We start from the raw sequence: 19,144 nt of genomic DNA on the forward strand, positions 1-19,144 counted from the left end.
GAAGAAGAAGAAGAAGAAGAAGAAGAAGAAGAAGAAGAAGAAGAAGAAGAAGAAGAAGAAGAAGAAGAAGAAGAAGAAGAAGAAGAGTAGTAGTAGTAGTACTCGTTTAGAAAGAAGTCTCATAAATTGTACAAGGGTTTTCTTTTAAAGTAATCACAATGCAAATGGCTACAGGATGGTAGCCATTTTCAATATTCAATACCAAGGAATTCCCCATTGGAAAGTCTTTTTATCTAGCATATATGTCCATGTATTCACCTCTATCTAGCAATGGATTGAAATTCAGAAAGAAATATGATCTATATAAATGTGCCCTTTTTTCCCAGTATGGTAAGCTATGTGACCTATTTATATATTTTGATGAAGTGAAATGGAAGTACACTGTAGCATGACTATGTACTTCAGTGCTTACAAAGCAAAAGACATATTATTTTTATCTTTGTTCTTTTTATTCAAGTTCTTAAGGTGTCCAGTGACTATAACAGCTGCCATAAATATACCGACAAAAAGATCTAGTAGTGAGTGGTAGACTTTTTCTGGCAGCACTTAAAGTGGCATTTAAGTAAGCTATCTTCTATTTCCTAGTAGACCACAGGACTTGAGTAATTTAGGTATCTTATTATTAGGTTGGTGCAAAAGTCATTGTGGTTTTGCCACTAAAAATAATGGCAAAAGCAGAAATTATTTTTACACCAACTAACAATTAAAACTGTTTTATTTGCTCTTATACATAAACATTTTTACTTTTACTACTATAAATAGCTAGCCAATTACAAATGCTTTTTTAAAAACCATGTAGAAACAAGCAGATTTTAAAAATCTAACAGAAATGAAGAGAACATGGTATCCTAAATTGAGCCAGCAGTGCCTTCAATTTTAAAGTGAAAGCGATGTTTGTTTAGGATATTATAAAGCATAATCTCTGAATTGAATCTTAATCTCAAAAGAATAATAATTGGGCCAGGCATAGTGGCTCACATCTGTAATCCCAGAGCTTTGAGAGGCCTCAGTGAGCAGATCACTTGCAGCCAGGAGTTTGAGACCAGCCTGGCCAACATGGTGAAGCCCTGTTCTCTTCTAAAAATATGAAAAAGCCAGGCATAGTGGTGTACACCTCTAGTCACAGCTACTCTTGTAGCCGAGGCATGAGAATTGCTTGCACCTGGGAAGCAGAAGTTGCAGTGAGCTGAGATCATGCCACCGTACTCTAACTTCGGATACAGAGCAAGACTGTGTCCAAAAAAAAAAAACAGAAAGAAGAAGAAGAAAGAAGAAGAAGAAGAAGAAGAAGAAGAAGAAGAAGAAGAAGAAGAAGAAGAAGAAGAAGAAGAAGAAGAAGAAGAAGAAGAATTGCACTCATTTAGAAAGATGTCTTATTAAAAATTATAGTCATATGGCAAGAGCAGCTTAAGTTAAACTGGCCATATCCAAAATTCTAGCTAATATGCGGGATAATAATGTTTGGGATAAAGAGAAATGACCTTGGAGACAAAACTCTTGGATCGCGTTTCCCCTCATCTTTTACCAGTGATGTAAGTTTCGGTAAGTTCCCTCTCCCATGTCCATCTATAAGATGGACAGCTTGAAGGGTAGGGACTTGGGACTTGATGGCCTCTAGAGGTCCTTTTATCTTAGAAAGCCTTTTGTAAAACAAAAGATTTGCTATGAGACAAAAAGATCTTGCCAAAAATTCATTTACTCTAAAATGTCAGATGAGGTTTTTAATCAGGGGACAAGAGAATAACTGGCCCATGGATCCTCAGCAAATTTGTCATTATGTACAAAGCTGAATAGAAGACGCAGACTAGGATTATGGAACAGTGACTGTTTTGCTCCTGTCAGTGTTGTTTCATACATAGGGAAAATCTGGAACCAATTTCTAGTTAATTCATACTCTTACCATGCTGGGAAAAAAAAAAAATATGCACAAGGAAATCAAAAGTGCAGAGAGGCATGTCTTTCTAAGAAAAAAACTGGAAACCAGTCTTCTCAGCCCCTGGGTCTTTACTCTAGAGGCTGCCCTGTATTTTTCACTGATAAATTATAATACTTGTTATTGAGTAAGGCTTATGTTGGCAAAGACAGAAAGAGTTGATGGGTGGTTGATATGTTATGATGTTGCTATATGTAATGGTTTACAAAATCAGTTTTTAAGAATCATATCAATATGAGCCATCAAATACGCTATTTTTTCTTTATCATTTAAAAAGAAACACTAGGCTGCTGCTAGTCAGTATCATTTTTCAACATTCATCTGATTAATAATGACCTTTCTGGTACCCCGTTGTAAACTATACCATAAGTTGTATATTTCCATTCAATGAGAATCTGGCTAGGGAGTCAAAGATTTATTACAATAGAATAGATTATATGGAAATATAAATAGGCTAGTGGTCTTGAGATTTCATGGGGAAAAAAACTTACCTCACATAAATAATGTGCATGAATAGAAAACTATTCACAGAGGTATTCTATAGTAGACTAAGTAAAATTTATAAATTATTTTCTCAAGGTAAAAAAAAAAAAGTCCTCCTTGTGAGATGGCCTATATCACAGCATGCTAGCAAATATCAACCTCCGCTGCCAAGTAGGATTTAGCAGGGACAAGTCTTGTACAAGTAGTGTGTCGACAGTCAACCCATATGGATAGATGAAGTGCCAAATTAGTTTGGAAAGCAGAGTAATGTCCAAAGATTAAGTAAAAGATAATTTGTATTCGAGCTTTTGTGGCATCAAACTCTGAATTCATTTACTATTGCAATAATCAGATCATCAGCACTAGGAAAGTTCAGCTCAGTTCAAAGCATTGACTTGCATTTTTATGAAGACTAACTTTGGAGATTTATGTGTATATCCAAGCAAAGCTTTACCTGCACAAGTTTGATTGGATTCATCTTCATTGCTCCCACAGTCATTAGCTCCATCACAAAGCCATCTCTTGGGGATGCAGCGATTATTCAGGCATTTAAACTGATCATCAGGACAGCTGTGATTGACTAGGAGGGAGAGGGAAGTAAGTTTAATTATTTAAAATTGAATAAAGTTGTGAATGTTTTGAATGAGTTACAGAAAAGTTACAGTAATAATATTACAGTACAATAAATGCCATAGATTCTGTCATTCATTGCCTTATATTTAATAGCAAATACTAATAGTCACTTTGTTAAAATGTAATGCTTTTACAGAAAACATCAAGTAATTAAATCATAAATAAAAGGAAATGTATTCTTTTTTATGTCTCCATTAAAACCAACTGTATGGCTGGATGTGGTGGCTCATGCCTATAATCCCAGCATTTTGGGAGGTCAAGGTGGGTGGATCACCTGAGGTCAGGAGTTCGAGACCAGTCTGGCCAACATGTTGAAACCCTGTCTCTACTAAAAATACAAAAAATTTAGCCGGGCGTAGTGGCGCTTGCCTGTAATCCCAACTACTCAGGAGCCTGAGGCAGGAGAATCACTTGAACCTGGGAGGCAGAGGTTGCAGTGAGCAGAGATCGTGCCATCATACTCCAGTCTGGACAACAAGAGTGAAATTCTATCTTAAAAAAAATAAAAATAAAACCAACTGTATCACTAAGTTCGTTTTCTCATTCCTTATACCAACTGGAGATGCCACTTAAAAATTTTTATCAAGAACATTTAAAATTAACCTCAAATCTTAATGTTAAACATAACAAGTATGTATTGAAAATAATTTAGTCATATATATTAAAAATATTTTTTAAACCACAAAACCATTCAAACATTTCTTAACATACTAAATAAGCCTACATTTATTGCTCTCTGTCCAGTGTTTCTTGGGAATGGAAGGAAAAACACAGAAAAGAAAAATGCATCACTTGTGACCTAGAGTTGATGTTAACTATGAGATTCTGTATTATTTTAAAAACAAAACCAAAAAAAATCATCATGACTTTTCTTCCCTACTACAAACAAACAAACATGCAACCACAGAAAATACTTAGGAGATGACCAGTCCTCATCTGGGAAGCAGTGCACAGCTAGGGATTAAATGTCCAATATCTAAGCACAACAGGAGGCCCATCTTAATGTTAACCTTCTATGATTGTTTTTCCTCCATTCCAGAGGCTAACCTCCTAGGCATGCTCTTCAATACTCTTCAATATGTGTTTCACAATTTCAACACTGTTTTTAGGGTTATTTTCTTTATGCCCAGTAGTTACACTTCTGTATGATAAAAACAAATGTTTATATTCGTTTTACTGAGAATTTGAAAAATTATCATTTTATCATGGTATCATGTTTGTTGCATAGCGAATGCGTGCATTTCCAGTTAGTTTCTATAAAACATTTTTTTTTAAAGTAGCTTTGTTGATAAGTGGTTTTATCACTTTTTAAAAAGTTTTTATTGATGTATAGTAAAAAAGAAAAAAGAAAAAAATCAGGGATAAAAGCTTTATATTCTCTGGTATTGGAGCATGATTTATATTTTCTACTCACTTCAGGGACTTTAGCAAGAATAACTGCTGAGAAAAATAAAAGTCATCTGATGTAGTAGAGAGCCAACAATTTAAAGTACCAAGATTCATATGCACTTCAGTGAGGCTTAATCAAAGACTTTTGCAATTTTCACCAATGAAGTAATAAACGAGAATTCAGACACCTTTTGGTTTGGAGTTGAAACACTGAAGGAATAGAAATAATAACAAAATTCAAGGCTGCAGATTATGGGTGTTTAATATTTGAAATAATCCTCTGAAATTACCTATGTAGTATTAGAATATTAACCATGAGATCTCAGAAATAAAATGTTGCTCAGCATCACTGCAATGCTTAGGGAAAATGACATAGTGCTGGAAGGTGGTCAGAGGTGTGTAACTGCTTATTGCCTCACTTATCTAATTACCCACTCATCCATTTGCCAGACCCTGTGCTAGACCCAGAGACTACATAACACTATAACATAAGGTGTCTTCTCAAGAAAATATTAATCTATGAGATGCCCCGAATAAGTAAGCAAGTAATTGTAATTTGGTTTGGCAACTACTATAATAAAGAATTGTACAGGAGATGAATGTTTAACTCCAAACGACTGTATTGAGAATATTTTTTGATAGTCAAAAAAGATTTTCCTAAGAAGGTAATGGTAAGCTATGTTGAATTCCTTAGACAGAAAACAGTCAGTGCAGTGTTGCAGAGGAGAAAAACAGGACATGTTTTGGAGATTTATAGTTCAAGTTGATAAAAATAGAAAGGCAAGTGGATGCACGATAGACTAAAGACTAAAAATGTAAATACAAGACAGAGCAGGCAGTATTGTATATGTGAGTCAATGGATTATAAAATTTGTTTTTTGGTTATGCAGTTATTGAAATTATAAGAGTAGATATTATTCTATAAATATTGCTCTGAAAATAGTGTGGAAAGTGGGCTAAAGTTAAGGGAGGATTAGTGGTAGGCTTAATAGAAAGCCATTTTCTGAGTTAATCTAAGGTGAAAGCCTATTAGCCAATAGAAATTGAGAGGAGGTAAACATAAAAAAATTAATTATTTAGGAAGTAGAAGAAATAGGATTTATTTATACAATTGAGTGTGGACTATAGGTAAAAGAAAGTTCTCCAGGAAAAAAAAAACAAAAAAACATGGCTTGGGTGATAGAATGAAGAGTGATGACAGTAAGATCAAATGACTGACTAGAAATTTTAACACTCTAACAGTACAAATGCAATGCTCCCTCTAACCATAGAGGAGGTCAGTTTTCTTGTTAATTTACTAGAAAATATAAGTCACACTGATGAAAACGTGGACCGAAGGAACCAATACATGAATATCGTGATGCAGTATTTGCACTGCGCTCAGGCGTTTCAAGTTGACTACAGAGGAAGCTGATATATAGGGAGCATTCATCACTGCCACAAATAGGCTGGCGCAAAGGTAATGCGTTATCACAATAGACTCTTCACATTCAGTCACAAATCAAACTCCTTGTTCTACTCTTTCCTCCCTTTTTACTACTGCACTTGATTGATTAGTCTTAAAAGTAATAATAAGTAAATAACAGTTCTGATTGTGAGTCAAGAAATGAGGCAATTAATCACTAAACAATACTCATTTATATAAATTAGTAGGGCAAAAATACCCTTTACCCTCAGATGAAATGTTCCTCTCACTCCAAAACTCTTGACAAATTGTATCAATTTAGTATTTGATATTTTTTTGAGGATTCAAACTTTGCAAGACAGATATTAATGGGGCTGAAAATAACAAGTACATAATGTGGAAGTCAGGGCCTGATTTTAGAAAACACAGTCTTTATGCATTTATTATAATTTATATATTATGTATTAGTATACAATTTGAAAATATTTTTTAAAGTTCATATTCTTGAGATTTTTGTCCTAAAGCATCAATGTTTGAATAACACGGATGCCCAGACTAATTTTGCCCATTCTTAAAAAAGATCTTTAAAACTTTATTTGTATATTCTTAATTTAAAAAAAAAAGGAGGGGAAATGAAGGACTGTCAACTGATCTCATTAGTTCAGACCTAAACCTTTTCTTTCATTCACTTATTGAAACAAAAAAAGTTTTAAAAACAATGCACTTAGGTGAAGTAAAAAGATCAAGGTTCACTTTGTTGAACACATGTCTTCTTTTCATATAAAATATTTTATATCTCTCAAAATCACTTAGCTAGTGACTCTAATCAAACATATTCTCAAAATATTATTTAATGTATTTCCCCAAATGTTTTCCTAACACGTATGTGAGAAATTTTCTTATGCCTACTAGCAACATGGAACTATTCCTATCCCAGCAGATGATAAATAATTAAATATAAGCCAAAGAGGGGAAAATCAAACCTTGATTTCTAAGTGCCCATATGTGTTTTCTACCATGTCCTGAGCCAGTGAACCTATATAGTAACACGGTCCAAACCCATGTCTGTTTCCTTGGATCTTCTTCAAGACTCTGTTGCCAAAGAGCAGTGGAGTGGATCGTGACCTTCTGTACCAGTAATTCTGTCTTGAGGGAGTTTAAATTGATTTTCCACATCTTTAAATTCCAAAATCCAAAGAATTTCCCTATAGCAACCTCTGACAGTGGTGTGGTGGTGCTCATATCATGAAAAATGAAAGGAGAAAATTCTTAGAGCAACTAAAATGATAATACGAAGGATGGAAAAGGATGAGAAAAACTGCTTTGAAACTATGCAAAGTAGGCAATCTATGGTCTACTCTTTCTGCAAAAGGATGAATGAAAAATTAAACTAAGTTCAATTTGCATCTGAGATACTTTCAGATTTTCACAAACTGCCTTGATAGTTCACATACTCAAAGACTTGGGAAAATACAGATTTTAGGTGACTTGAAGGAGAACATACAACAGTTTACTGAGTCCTCATCGCTTCCGTCTAGGCAATCATCGTCGCCATCACATTTCCACCGAGCTTGGATACAGTGTCTGTTTCCGCAGCGAAATTCTCCAGCTTTGCATACGCGAGGTAGGGCTTCTCCAGGGTTAACTAGAGTTAAAAAAAAAAAAAAAAACAAGCTAAATGAACAACACTAGCTATAGTCAATCCATGAAAATTTAAATCTTGTCGAGTTTGTTTGTTTTAGATTCCACATATCAGTGGGATGAGGTATTTGTCCTTCTCTGTCTGGCTTATTATTTTACTGAGCACAATGTCATCCAGGTTCATCCAAGTTGTTGCAATTGACAGAATTTGCTTTTTCTAAAGGCTGAGTAATATTCCATTATATATATATATATATATATATATATATATGACGGTAGGTAAGGGTGTGTGTGTGTGTGTGTGTGTGTGTGTGCGTTTCACAATTTCTCAGTTGAAAACACAGAGAATAAAGTGGTAATGGGGAGGAAAAGAGGAGATGCAGGTCAAAGAGTGCAAAGTGGCAGATTGGTAGGATGAATAAGTCTACAAAACCAAGGTACAATACAAAGACTATAGTTATAACATTGTGTCAAAATATGCACTGGAAATTTGCTGAGAGTAGACTGTAGGTGTTCTTACCACATACACACACTAAAGAGTGACTACGAGAGATGACGAGCATATTAATTAAGCTACTGTAAGCATTTCACTATGTATATTAAAACATTATGTTGTACACCTTAAATATATACAATAAAAATAATGTCCTAAAATTTTACATACTTTAAATTCAAAAATATGTGATACTTATAAAGTTTACTATAATTGAACACACACACAAATAAATTTTGCTATAATAACAAAATATTGTCTCATTTAACTTAATGAAAAATATAAAATATTATGGTGACAGCCATCTTTGAGAAAAAGAAAATTTTAAATTTTTCTGACAACAAGTGTTCTACTAGATGAATACTGATCAGGTGAATTGGGATATTTATGCCATATAAAACTAAAACATTACGGAGAAGTGAAGGGGAAAAATCACTCAGGGCACATATCATGCTGGAAGAATGTCATACTCTGCAAGCCTAGTTGCTGGAACTACTTGTTTTAACCTGAAACCAGTTTTATTGAATAGCTACTGAAACAACCTGCTGCAGCTCTAAAACTAGTTTTACACACTTCTGTCACTCACTGGAGTTTGTGAGCCCCCCAAAACTTTAATAGTGCCAATAAGCTTTCTTGCAAAACAATATGCAACATTTCTGCTTTCTAGAAAACTTCCAACCTTCTCTTTGTTTTTCGGCCATATAGAAGATCATCTAGTCTGTGGGTGTGCCCCAAACTGCAATTATTACTTCCCAAATAAAACAGTTTAAGTAGAGAGATGTATCTTTGTAAGATGTATTTTATTTGACTTTTAACAACTAAGAACTTGGAAGATTTATTTTAAACAACAACAACGCTGACCAAAGTAACAACATTAACAACAATCATACAATACCACTTTATATTTATGCTGAGTGTGCAGTTTCGCTTTTCAAAGAGCTTTTATTCATAGTCTTAACTGATCATTATGATAACCTATAAGGCATATATGGCAAAGAATTTTACTACCTCCACTTTATAAATAAGTACACTGAGAATTAAAATAATAAGACAATGCAATAGCACACAGCTTTGATGGCTATAATCACCTTGCTGGTCTGCAAGTAGGAGAAAAACTCAGGCCTACCAAAACTATCTCTTTATGTTTGGGAATCTATGAAGTGTTTTTCTCCATATGTTCCATGTTCTCTAAACAAATGTTAAGAATTTGGTTAAGTGAGATTTGTTCACAAACTGAGTCTTGCTATTCTTCTGTATCTAAGTGAATTAAATAGTCTAGAAAGAGAAGAGAATATGTGGCAATCAATGGTTAAAATAAATGATTTGTGTTTCATGGACTGTGAAAGGATACAGGGAGGTGTGTTAAGGAGAATCAATGTAAACATTAATGTTACGTGGTCTGCTGTGGCATGAGGGATAAAATTATTTGTGTCTAATCCAGGAATCGTGTGTCTTCTACCAGAATCCATGAATCTCAGGCTAACATGCTAGCTTGCAATCAGGGTAAAATCTCAGATTCTTCATTGTTCTTGACATAATATACATTTTTTTTTTTTTAATTCTTAGCTCTGATTTCCAAATTCTCCCAAGGCATAAAGCATCATTAATTATAATAATTCTAGCCCCGCCCAAGCCTTCCAGACGTAATCAGTAGTTATATCACAAAGAAACCACATTATCAATGCAGACTATCGGGTTTGTTTAGGTTCATGATAACAGTCTAGCTAGCAACATCGATTATAAAGAAAATATTTAATGTGCTATATGGTAATCTAGATAACATAGCAGCTTCAAAGTTCAAAATGCATGGTCTTTTCCCTGGCATTAAACAAGGTGGCACTAGATGGCAATGTCATTTATCATTGAACCCCAGCCGACAGCAAGGAAATCTACCAACTTACATAAGATTGGTATTCTTTGTCTACCTTGCAAAAGTCTCTACAAAGCATTTGTTTTATAATTAATTTTAATAAATTATGATGTCTTCACTTGAGGAGCTTCTTGAATGTAGAAAGAATAATTACACATACAGAAAGGAACAATATCTAGAACAGAACAGGGTGTAGAGTTTATGCTCAAAATTGTTTGTTGGCTGATTACTGGCATTAACAGACATTGGCATTATTGTAGTGAGAGATTCTACTTGTGGGGGCTGTATAAATCCTTCAGGAAAACCACAGCCCTTCAACTAGGTAAGCAGTTAATTCTCTTCTTTTATCACCCAAGGACATGGATAAAGTTGCAAAAGACAAAAAGATAAAACACAAAGACAAAGGGATATGTAGACAGAAAGAAGAGAGACAAAGTTCTACCTACACTCAAAAGGGTGAATATATAAAAATCCATATACATTATTTTGTTCCAATGCATAATGTGACTGAATCTATATAGCACTTGGGTGTTTGAGCACAGCCAAAAATTGCTTTTAGTATATTAACAACTGCTGGAATTGAACACTTTACTTCAGACTTGTGCTTTCAACTATGCATTTGAAAACTGATACAAAACCTGTAATTCTACTGCCAGAACCATTTCTAGCAAAAATTCTACAGTATGATCTCACCAAAAGGAAATTGACAAAGTGATAAATAATTCTATAATTTAACCAGGATCAAAAGTAAAACAACATGAATCAAGGTATACTTGTCATGGAACTATTAGTTTTTACACATCTTGTGGTACCTGCTGTGAGAATAATGAAATCAGAAGGCTTATGCATGAGTCTCCAAGGCACTAAAAAAGAAAATATGCATTCCAGAATTATTTGTCTTTGGCAAAAACTGGCTGGAGTTAACGTTCAGGTCATAATGATGGGAAGTAGGAAATGCTGTTAAAAAACTTTTATTTATTTATTTATTTATTTATTTTAGTTTGGATTATCTGAGATTGGGAACTCAGCTCAGCTTCTGGACTCAAGGTATATTCCTGACCTTAGTTTAATAACCTGTGGTGTGCATGAACAAGAGGTGATGCTTCTGACTTTGCTTTTTCTCTTTTCAAACACAGTGTGGTGATCTATTCTAAATTAATTTTTCCCTCAATTGATGCATTGCTGTCAACTGCATCAGAATTATAACTCAGTCATAATAATATTTGTCCTGGGACAAAACATGAAATAAAATGTCTTTCTATTGTTTCTACTTATCTAATATTGCAAAATATTTTTGTTTATTTCTTCATTTTGGGAGTCCAGAATCTCTTATTGCCTCTTTATTTGAGCAGGGAGAGAGAAAAGAAGCAAAAAGAAAACTTGAAGTTGTGGTTTGCTGTATCTCTTTATATAAGCTCACCTATACCCGAAGACTGTGTGAAAAATGTTGTTATAGGTTTAGATTTTTCTCCTTTAGATCATAGCAGCATGACCTTTCATTAGATAGAGTGGTCTTCTGAGCAGCCAACCTAAGTGGTACATAATCTTCTGTGGTTCCCATGCACAGAGGGCCATAAATATTCATCTGAATGGTCTTCTAAACTTTTTACTGCCTTAAACTTTTTACTACACATTAGACTGCATATATCCTAGAACATAAGACTTGTCACAGCCAAGCAGATAAATGGTTCACCATAGTGAAGCTCTGTTTCTTGACAGAGGAATATATCTGGAGCTCCAGACGGGGATAAAGGTCACAGAGTACCATTGACACATAATTGTGCAATGCTGTCCCTTGGATAACCAATGTTTCTGCAATGTTCAAGTTGCTCTCCTGGGAGAAAGGCACAATGAAAAATTCTGTCTTATTTTTAGGCCACTAAAGAAGAATTAAAAGAATTACTGTTTCTTTACTTTAGACAAAATAATCTTGCTGGAGATTTTTGATGTTGTTGTTGCCAATGGTGACTCACTGTCTTTGGAATCTAACTTACTTTTTGGGATTGTTCACGTCCTTGTTTATTAATATTCTGTGTTGTGATTTTTTTCTCACAAACATGTCAAGAGAAATACAAAGTTTGATTGGTAATTGATCACCTAGCTTTACACACCTTCTCAGGGGTAGTAAGTAGCAAGTTACTATGCTACACCCAACATCATTTCTAGTTGTGACAGGATTTGACCGTGACAGACAAGATTCAAAAAGACAAAGAATCCATCCTACTCTCCTTCCTGATTCCTTCCAAGCATGGCATTAGAATTCATCCTTAATCAATCATGTAGCATGTCAATATTTTTCTGTTGGGTACATGTTTTTTCTGGCATACCCTTATGTTACAAGTTCATTGAGAAAGAGTTATTGGTGTTTAGTCCAGCTTGAACATTTGCCAGTGGGTTTTTGTTCATTTGACGTCAGTTTAACAAGGATGACTGAAACCAGGAAGATCATGTGACAATGGCTGCAACTTTGTTTTGCTTGTTTGACTCAGATTACACAGTTAATCCAGATAATTCTAGTTCACATGACTATAATCTAGCCTGAACTAAATCACACATCCAGAAGAATCAACACTAATGAGAGGTTAGTGGCATACTGATATTTACTATGAGCTACTGTACTCAGCAACCATGAATTCCATTTGCAGTTGTCTGCAGTTTAATTTTTTCATATGCAAACTAAGGCTAACATATCTTTGAAAAACCTTTACAATTAAATAAAAAAGAACTGAAATAATTTCTATAAACATACTTTATGTTCTTTCTTTGCATGAAATGAGTTATTATATTATTCCCCTTAATATTTCCTAATACATCTGAAGGGAACCTAGGCAAGTTGCAGGCTATATGAGAAGATATAGCAGAATTTTTAACAGCCAAATGCAACTACAGAATCTCAAATAAGAACTTATTTTTTGTTGATGTAACATTGTTTAGTGCAATGAGTATAGACAAAATTCTCTTCTCTCTTTTCCCTTTTATCGCATTGGGGTTACCTCATCTATGAATTATAGATATTAGAAAATGAGACCAATAGCCTCAGAAAAAAATTTCTCTAACTTTCACCAGGCATAAAATCACATGTGTACTGTTATAACAGATTTTCTAACATCAGCTTTGTAAACAACATTGTATATAGTGTTTTCTTACAAGCCACAGTCATTTAATTTCTATTTACACAGAGATATGCAGTGATAGCCTGGGTTACTTAGACATACATACTCACCTCTGTCTGTTGTTTTTTTCCATAGTTAAGCATCAATCTGAATCATTTCAAGTGCCACTGAAGCATGTGCTCAGCTAGAGTTCCTTTTAAGATATTTGTATCTGTGACTTCCAAGAAACTACTGAACATGTTTTGTTGTTTTTGGTTTGGCAGTTATGGCAAGGAAGCAATGACATAAGGCAGAATAAGGATGAAAGGTCAGAGATACAAAAAAGGAGGGACTGATAATCACTGCTGAGGAAAAGCAATACTGGAAACTCATTCGTGGATCTGGAGAAGGTGACAGGAACATTTACTTACTTACTTATTTATTTTTGAGCTGAGTCTTGCTCTGTCACCTAGGCTGGAGAGCAGTGGCGCATACAATCACATCTCACTGCAGCCTCAATTTCCTAGGCTCAAGAGAGCCCCTGCCTCATCCTCCTGAGTAGTTGGGTCTACAAGCTTGCACCACCATGCCAGGCTAATTTTGTTCTCTTTTTTCAAGAGACAAGGTCTTACTATGTTCCCCAAGCTGGTCTTGAATGCCTGGATTCAAGCATACTTCCCACTCTCAAAGTGCTAGGATTACAGGTGTGAGCCACCACACTTAGCCAGACAGGGCCATTTCTAATAGAGTACAGTACCCAAGCAAATATCTCTGTGTGCCCTCTCCCACTATGATATTTAAACACAGGTGAACTTTGTTAAAATAAACATAAAGGACAAGCTTGATCAAAAGACCAGATGTAACTACGAGACGAAATCATCAGTGAAGTATAAAAGTGAGCAATTAAGACAATTTTTCAGTCTCAGGGTCTTAAGTGGATGTGAGGAGAAGCATTTGCCATTGACTTGGTGATACCCAAAATATGGCAGAGGAGGGCTTTAGATGTGTCTATTACAAGTACAGGTGGAGGTGCCACAGGCTTCCCTCCTCAAGGACTAGAGACTAGATTAAGGGTCAGTGTATACCCCAATGAGCCTTGATTCCTACATTCCACTTGCACTGTGGGCCAAAGGAGCAAGCTTTAAACTCACAGAGAACTGATTTGTAACTCATCTTTCATTTTCTTTACAGCCACAGAATGTACATGGAAATAGGAAATTGATATAAATCATAACAATTCATTTAAGTCATGATAAAATCTTCGCAGGATTTTACTTCCTAGATTTTTTTCAGTGACAATTCTTTTTGTTTTTACTTCTGCTTGTCCCAGCTCACTTTTATACTGATAGTATTTTTTCTCTCATTTTGTCTTTTCCCTGCAGTCTACAATGCTGTTTTTTTTCATTTATTCATCAATCTATCGATATCTTTCCTATATCTATATTAATATAGATGTGTTCACTTAAAAGTAACCCATACATTTTTAATGGAGCATAAGAATGAAACTAAGTAGGAAATACAATTTGAAGGCCAATGATCCACTAATTACGATCCACATAATTGAAATTAAAAACCTAAGTAGAAAATTTTAACCTCAAAATACTATGCAAATATTAGTACCTGATGAATGCAAGTCCCCTCCCCCTGTAACTTACTACAATGATGAAGACCAAAAATAAAAACTTACCAGATCTCTGAGAGTTTGGCCTCTTGATCATTTTATTGACATTATCATAAGGGAATTTTTCACTTTTTACAAGGCCAATAGAACTAGATTTAAAAATTCATTCATGAGTCCTTCTAAGTTATGCCACTGGAAATTGAACAAGCCTGTCCATTTTTAGGTAGACAGAGAGATCCTTTGCTCCTGCAGCACAGACTATAAAGTCTGTACCTACCAAAATAAGAGCACTTTTTGTGCTACCTCCCATCTTTAAGAGGAAGTTTATGGGTGGAGCAAAGGCATGATGAGACCTCATAGAAGTCCCTGAAAGCTACTCCTTGTGTGCATGTGTGTGTGTGTGTGTGTGTGTGTGTGTGCATGCATGTACACTTCATCTTTTCAAAATATCAGAGTCACTCAATTGGGCTAGCAGAAAATTTCATTCTATGCCAGGGAAACAATTTTAAAAGACTCCTTGGTAGAAACTGAAAAATTAAACTAGCAAATGTACACATAAACCATATCTTTTCTCCCAATAACTAAGATAAGATTCAGCCTAGCAGCCAACTTGGCAGACTTTAAGTTGTTCAAAGTCATTCTTAATCCCTGCCTGCTGGCAAACTGTGGATCTTGATAGGTCTCTTTCTTTTCTGATGATAAACAATAAAATAAGAATTAAAAAATAATACCACAGAATAAAGAAACGGAAACAATCACCTGGTAACTCAGAGAAAGTTTACCTCTGAGAACTATCTTCCACAGAAATCAACTTACAGGCAATTTACAAAGTTCCATTACTAAAGAAGAAAAAAAACCTTACTAGAAAGGTAAAATTCATATTTGTATTCTGAAGTGTGTAATTACAGAATACAATAGGTACAAACTTGTAGAATTTTAAAGGGAGATTTTGTTCAGCCAAGAATTAATATTCAGAAGAAATGCTGTTTACATAAAAAGGCAAAGGAAGCATATTTGGAACTCAACAATATATACAGTCATTGCTCAAGATCCAGGGGGGATTGACTCCAGGATCCCCTGTAAATACCAAAACCCATGGATACTCACATCCTTTATAAAAAATAGTGCAGTGTTTACATATAACCTACACACATCCCTTCATATATTTTAAATCATTTTTAGATTACTTATAATACCTAATGCAAGGCAAATACTATGTAAATAGGTTCCAAAGTATATTGTTTAGGAAATTATTACAAGAAGGAAAGTGTAAGTGTTCAGTACAGACAGTCCACTGTATTCTACATAGTCTTCTTGAAGAAGTTATTTCAAGATATATTCCATCTATCCTACACACCAGTGAAATGAATAAATGAACAATGCAGTGCTAAAAGTTTAAGTACTAAGCAATACAAGTACTGAAATGCTGATCTAGGCCTAAAAATATTGTAAAATTGGTTAACAAACTAAATATAAATGTCAAAAATATTTTTATGAAAAAGGACTTATTTTTTGGTAATTCAAAATCATATTCTTGGTCAGATATGCTAACTTTATAAGTGAAAGTGAAGAAGATGAGAAAAGTAGTAGAAAAGAAACCAAAGTTCTCATGTCCAGTAGTTGGAACTCAAAATAATAATAATTTAAAACTGAGGGTATTATTCCAAATGCCCAAAGAAGTTGTAACAGTGTCCAATTGCTATGTCTAAAAGACATAAACTATATGGTAAAATACATAAAAAGCCATAAATGGTAACAGAAACAGACAATTACCTATAACAATGCATCGTAAATAATACCAAATGTCAACTAAAAAGAAAATAAATGGTTTGAAAGGCAGTCATTAAAATTATGTTTACAAAGATATTTGGTTATATGATAAGATGCTTATGCTTATTTTAAGTAAAAATGACAGAATTTGGGATCTAAATTCCAAATATTCTACTTGCTAATTATGTGAACTTGTGAAATAATTAGCTTATAAGTCTAAATTGTATGTTATAAAATGAGATGGTGATATGGTTTTGCTGTGTCTCCATCCAAATCTCATTTTGAATTGTAACTCCCACAATTTCCACATGTTATGGGAGGAATCCAGTGGGAAGTGATTGAATAATGGGGGCAGGTCTTTCTCATGCTGTTCTCATGATAGTGAATAAGACTCATGAGATCTGATGATTTTAAAAACAGGATTTCCCTGCACAAGCTCTCTTCTCTTGCCTGCCACCATCCATGTAAAAGATATGACTTGCTCCTCCTTGCCTTCCATCATGATTGTGAGGTCTCCTGAGCTATGTAAGTCCATTAAACCTGTTTCTTTTGTAAATTGCCCAGTCTTGGGTATGTCTTTATCAGCAGTATAAAAATGGACTAATGCAGATAGTAATAGTATCTTCCTTACATAACTTTTGTAAAGACTAACAAAAATCATAAATTGTTTTATAAAATGCCACATCCATACCAGTGTAATCATTCACTCAATGTCACCTACAATTCTTATCATTAGTAGTAAAAATAAATCCCAGTGATATATCACTATAAGAAACTCTATTAAGATTCCTTAGAGGTTTATTTCTGAATACTGGCATTATAAGTGGATTCTTTTATTTTTAATATATTTTCTTGTATGTCTTAAATTCTAAATATCCTTTTAAAAATACATCTTTTCTACATCAGAAGAGATAAGATGTTATTGATAAACTGAAGTTCTTTTTATTACACTTATCCTTCCTCTCTCACAAGAGACAATCATTATAAATGATATAATAAATGCATGAAATGTTTATTCAGCAATTTGTGATAGTTAATTTTATATGCCAACTTGACTGGGACACGGGGTGCCCAGATGTTTGGTCACACATTATCCTGGGTCTGTCTGTTAGTGTGCTTTGGATGAGATTAACACTTGAATTAGTAAAGTGAGTGAAGTAGACTTCCCTCAGTCGTGTGGATGAACTCACTCTAATCAGTTGGCCAGAGTGGAACAAAAAGGCCAAACCTGTCACAGGCAAACTAAACTTCACCTGCTTGATTGTTTGAACTGGGACATCGGTTTCTTTCTGCCTTTGGACATAAACTGAACCATCAGCACTTCCTGGGTCTGAAGCCTGCTGACATTTGGACTAGATTCACACCATGGACTCTTGTGGATTTCCAGCTTGCCACCTGCAGATCTTAAGACTCATCGGTTTTTATAATTAAACAAGACCATTCCTTACAATAAATCTCTCTATGTATTACATACATCCTATTAGTTCTGTTTTTCTGGAGAACTCTAACACACAACTCAAGATTAAATCATTCTCAAAATGTTACATAGTTCTCAATACACACATAGCATTGCTGGTGTTACTGTGCTTAAGGGACACCACATGGGGTAGAAAGAAGAAATTTCAAAAGTCATATCAGAATAATAAGATGCAGTAAATTGAGAAATGTCAGCAAAAGTTAATAAAATTGCCTTTAACACAGATCAATCAATCCAGTTAATTCACTATTTGGATAGTCTGTAAATTCCTTACAAGTCTTTTTGCCTCCCTCCTTGCTCTTCACCACTTAACATAGATAACTGAATCAGGAAGCCATTTAAAGTCATTGTAGACCTGTGCTGTGTGTCAACACACCATCTATCTAATCAACAACAATGCATTTTTAGCTGCAACTGTTTAAAGTAAAGTTCTCTTACGCTTCTGTGGCATATACTTATTTACATTTTTTTACTAAACCACTCATAGCAATGAACTCCACCAAATACCATCATTGTCAATATTCTTCTGTATATTCGAAATTAATCAGTTAATAATTTATAGTCTAAAAATAATGATATCTAAGTAATGATCTGAATTTCTCATTCCAAGTCTCACTTTAATTCCTTTGGTTTCTTCTGCTTCTAGTCTCCAGAAAGAGCCCAATAAACAAGAAGGGTAACATGCCAAGAACTTACATGTGCAAGTTGTCCCATTTTCATCCAAAAGCTGATTATCAGCACAAGCACACACCCGGCCTCCTGGGATAGCCAAGCAAAGCGTACTACAGCCCCCATTATTTACTCGGCACATATTGTCACCTGCAAGAGGAGGAAAGCAAATGTGTCAGAGAACTCTGATTCACTTTCTTTCCAGGAGGTGAACATAGATGTAATTACATACACATATATGTGTTATGTATGTTACATATTTAGTAATATAGTCAGGATTTCTGCCGAATCGTAACTAAATTCATTAATGTTTGAAAATATGTGATGCATTGGTAGATAAGGATAAGTTTCTCATTAATTGGAGGAGACAGAGGTCTGAGTGAAGTTAGGTACTAGGTGAGGAAAGAGAAAGAACAGAATGGTGTTTGTCTTGCATCGTTTTCCAAATTAGGCCTATTGTATTCAGGTCTGAGTTCTTTGGTTTTTTTGTTTTGTTTTGTTTTGTTTTGTTTTGAGACGGAGTCTCGCTCTGTGGCCCCCGAGGGAGTGCAGTGGCCGGATCTCAGCTCAGTGCAAGCTCTGCCTCCCGAATTCACGCCATTCTCCTGCCTCAGTCTCCCGAGTAGCTGGGACTACAGGCGCCCACCACCTCGCCTGGCTAGTTTTTT

At 34.7% G+C, this 19,144-nt stretch overlaps 1 protein-coding gene across 1 annotated transcript in view; it reads right to left on the reverse strand.

The window, feature by feature from the left end:
- Positions 1-19,144, reverse strand: part of LRP1B (low density lipoprotein receptor-related protein 1B) — a 1,318,888-nt gene that overhangs the window by 809,374 nt on the left and 490,370 nt on the right. Inside the window, exons 14-16 of the mRNA XM_011935709.1 lie at positions 18,504-18,626; positions 7,348-7,488; positions 2,871-2,996 (exon numbers count right to left, since the gene is read on the reverse strand). Of these exons, the coding sequence (XP_011791099.1) occupies positions 2,871-2,996; positions 7,348-7,488; positions 18,504-18,626 (390 nt within the window). The remainder of the gene's footprint in view (positions 1-2,870; positions 2,997-7,347; positions 7,489-18,503; positions 18,627-19,144) is intronic.

This window comes from Colobus angolensis, unplaced genomic scaffold, assembly GCF_000951035.1.
Source record: "Colobus angolensis palliatus isolate OR3802 unplaced genomic scaffold, Cang.pa_1.0 Scaffold147, whole genome shotgun sequence".
In the NCBI taxonomy this organism is placed as follows: domain Eukaryota; kingdom Metazoa; phylum Chordata; class Mammalia; order Primates; family Cercopithecidae; genus Colobus; species Colobus angolensis.